General features: G+C 41.6%; 1 protein-coding gene across 1 annotated transcript; it reads right to left on the reverse strand.

Annotated features, from left to right (window-relative positions):
- Positions 1–583: 583 nt before the first annotated feature.
- LOC125352293 (RNA-binding protein 7-like) lies at positions 584–1,043 on the reverse strand. Its single transcript, XM_048347399.1, has one exon. The coding sequence runs from the start codon at positions 1,041–1,043 to the stop codon at positions 627–629; it is 417 nt and encodes a 138-aa protein (XP_048203356.1). The 3' UTR covers positions 584–626.
- Positions 1,044–4,029: the final 2,986 nt, after the last annotated feature.

Raw genomic sequence — 4,029 nt, forward strand, 5'->3', positions numbered from 1 at the left:
GGAACTGGAGCACTCTTTTTTTTTTTTTTTTTTTTTATAAAACCCTTTCCTCTTCCTAAAACCCTGAGGTGAAAGGTTATCACTATAAGAAAACTGGAACCACAGTTCTTCTCATTTCTGTATGAAACTGCAGCTACAGGTTTTAAAAACTTTTTATAAGAAATGTGCAACTTGTAAAGCTGCTCTGTACAGTTTTACAAAATGTTTAGTAACAAGGGCCTAAAATGGCCCTATAAGACAATCTCATTATACCACTTCCTAGTGTCGAGGTAAGTGCCATTTCCCATCCCTACTGTCTCTTCTGTTATCGTAGTCATGGCTCCAGCCATCAGAACTCCTGTCTTCATAGAAGAAATCCTCTCTGGCTCCTCTGTAATGGTAGTCAGGCCCATGATCAGGGTAACGCTGGTGGCTATAGTGTCTATCCGCTAGGTAGGGATGGAACTCTGTCTGACTTTGCGCTGTGATGATGGTGTATCATGGCGCCATGGGGAGCTGGAAGACTAGTTAAAGTTATGACCATGTGACGGAACTGATGATGAAAATCCAGATGGATCCACATGCACAGAACCAAATTTCCCACCATATGGCAACTGTCTCAGAACATTGTTCATCACTGCTTGTCTCTAATAATTTTCTGGAGTTGAGAATGATCTCTGAATTATCTGTGATGATGGAGTCATATTATCCACAGTCCTTTCATATCTGGTAGGAGACGTGGAGGTGGGGCTTGAGCTTACAGCTTGATGTTGGGGATAGGTGTCCTGTGAGGCATGACTACTTCCTGATCTAAACTGAATTTTGATGGGCCTCCCAAAAAGTTTGATTCCATTAAGCAGATTCATTGCATAAGGAACAGATAATTCATGTTTGAAGTTGACAAATGCAAACTGCTTTGGTTTGCCATCCTTATCTTTTGGAATTTTCACCTTTATTACTGGCCCAGCCTGGTGGAAGAGCTCGAAGAGGAGCTCCTCGGTGACCTTGGTCTCCAGGTTACCCACGAAGAGAGTGCGATCCGCCTCCACCGCCGCCGCCCCCATCGCCGTGCCGTGCCCCCCTCCCCTCCCTGCTTCGGCCAGAGGTCGCGGCCCATGCTTGCACTGACTGCACAGGCTGTCTCTGATCTTATGAGCCTTTTGTCATAGTTTCTGTTAAATGTCCCCCAGATTCCATGTATTTAAGGCTTTGTCCCCACAGTGGCAGCGTTTATATAAAGCCTTTGGGAGGTCTTCCATTCAGTAGGGACATGCATTTGCAAGGGATTGTGGGATCCCAGTATCCTCCTTGTTCTCATTTTTGCAACCCAGCCATGAGGTTGTGGCTTTTCTCTGCCATGCTTTCCTGCCAGGATGAACTACCTGCCACAAGCCAAAGAAATAGGGTCAACTAATCATGGGCTGAAATCTCCCAAACTTGAAGCCAAAACAAGTCTTTCCTCTTTATTAAGTTGACAACCTCAAAGATTTGTTTTCTCAATGGAAAACTAAGACAACTTTTTGCCCTCTCTTTTCTCTGGGCCTACAGATTATGCCCAGCTCCAGATCAGCCATTGTGCACATAAGGAAATCAATAACTTGAAGAAACTTTCAGAAACACATCCATCTCCATGTAAATGTGCAACATAAATTTCCTTATGCCCCTACTTCCAATTAGGTATTCAGTGATCACTAAGCATAGCACTGCATAAACACAAGCTCATTTAACCCTCTCAGCAACCTCCTGGGGCCATTAGCTCCAAATTAGATGTTTAAAGTCCTCTCTAACTACAAATATGAGCACAGGGTCATTGTAGTAAAACTTAAATTATTGCTGCATTCTTTGGCTAACATTTGTATTCAAAGGTAGGGGGTGACACAAGAGCATGGACATTTATTCTGCTTGCTTAGGAGATAAAGCCCACTACAGTCCACTACCCAACCCTATCTCTGTGGTACTGATTTCAAATTCTCTAGATATTCAAATTCTGGAGATCCTGGGACTGAGGCCTCTCCATGTCCAACCAGTTATGGCTACATGTGGGTACATAAAGTATGGCCTCAAAAGCTATTCTTTCTATCTATTTCTATTCTATCTAGAGCCATGTGGTGGAGAAAGAAATGCCACATAGAAACAGGAATATAAGCCCCCAGTTTTGCCCTACAGATCGCTTTGGGGGTTGTTTTAGTTCTCTGTTGCTGCTATAATGATTTGCCACAAACTGCTACAAGCAACATGAATTTACTATATTGCAGTCTATATGTCAGAGGTGTGAAATGGGCTCTGCTGCTTCTACTCTGGGCCTCATAAGGCCAAAACAAAAATGTGAGCCAGCTTGAACTTTTCCCCAAAGCCTCTCAGAACTGTCTTTCAACTCATGGTTATAAAGCTGAAGTCTCCTCTTCCTTGTTGGCTGTGGACTGGGGACTTGTGACAGTTCTCAGGACTCCTGAGTTCAATACGTCTCACTTCTCCAACTCTCCTGCTGTATCTCTTCTACCTCCAGTTGAGGAAAGGAGGAAAGCTGTGTGTGTGTGTGTGTGTGTGTGTGTGTGTGTGTGTGTGTGTGTGTGTGTGTGTTGGTACTAGGACTTGAACTCAGTGCCTGGTCACTCTTCCTTAGCTTTTTCACTCTAGGCTGGCACACTATTACTTGAACCACAGCTCTACTCCCAGCTTTTTGGTGGTTAATTGGAGCTAACAATCTCACAGACTTTCCTGCCCAGGCTAGTTTCAAACTGCAATTTAATTGAGATTTTACTATAAACCTACAGTCAACTTGGTAAATATTGATATCTTAATAATACTGAGTCTTATAATCCATGAACATAGTATATATCCTTCCACTTATGAAGTCCTTTCTCAATTTCTCTGTAACAAGTAAAAATTCCACATGTCTAACTAGATTGACTAACAAGTGTTTGATATTTTTTGTTGTTTTTTTTAAGTGGCACTTTTTTGTTGATGAGGTATTTTGCCTTCAGCAACTTGCGATGCCAGCAATTCACAGAGTACCTGTCAAATACTAGGTACTCAATAAGTATTTGTTCAATGAATTGCACTGTTCTCTGGATTCTTTTTTGTGACTCTTAAGATTTGGTACCTTTTCTTAAAACAGCTTTTTGTGTAAAAGTCTTTTTTTTTTAAGTTTTTATTATAAAACTGATGTACAGAGAGGTTACAGTTTCACATGTTAGGCATTGGATACATTTCTTGTACTGTTTGTTACCTTGTCCCTCATACCCCCCTCCCCCCACCCCGTCCCACCCCTGAGGTGTTCGGTTCACTTACACCAAACAGTTTTGCAAGTATTGCTTTTGTTGTTGTTTCTTGTATTTTACCCTTTGTCTCTCAATTTTGGTATTCCCTTTCAATTTCCTAATTCTCATCCAGTACACACTGTTTCCCATACACTCAGATAAGATTACAGAGATAGTGTAGATACAATCACAAGAAGGTGATACGCGAACATCATCAATAGTAGAAACTACAGATACACATGGGATGTTGAAAGTAGTTACAACTCTGATATAACAATCATTTTCATAAAATGGAGTTCATTTCACTTAGCATCATCTTATGGGATCATAAGGGTATAGCTATTGGGCTCTTGTGATCCTCTGTTGTGACTTGCCTAAACCTGTGCTAATTATTCCCAATAAGGGAGACCATAGAGTCCATGTTTCTTTGGGTCTGGCTCACTTCACTTATTATAATTTTTTCCAAGTCCTTCCATTTCCTTACAAATGGGGCTATGTCATTCTTACTGATAGAGGCATAAAATTCCATTTTGTATATGTACCACATTTTCCTGATCCATTCGTCTATGGAGGGGCATCTATCTGGGTTGGTTCCAGATTCTCGCTATGACAAATTGCGCTGCAATGAACATTGTTGTGCTGGTGGCTTTACTTTGATTTTGTTTGTAGTTTTTTGGATAAATACCCAAAAGTGGGGTTGCTGGGTCATAGGGGAGTTCTACATTTAGCCTTCTGAGGAATCTCCATACTGCTTGCCAGAGTGGCTGAACCAGTTTACATTCCCACCAAC

Source organism: Perognathus longimembris, chromosome 6 (genome assembly GCF_023159225.1).
Source record: "Perognathus longimembris pacificus isolate PPM17 chromosome 6, ASM2315922v1, whole genome shotgun sequence".
NCBI lineage: Eukaryota > Metazoa > Chordata > Mammalia > Rodentia > Heteromyidae > Perognathus > Perognathus longimembris.

Bases quoted from the DNA above. Each gene is read 5' to 3' on its own strand.
- LOC125352293 (XM_048347399.1), bottom strand. From the start codon at position 1,043: ATGGGGGCGGCGGCGGTGGAGGCGGATCGCACTCTCTTCGTGGGTAAC.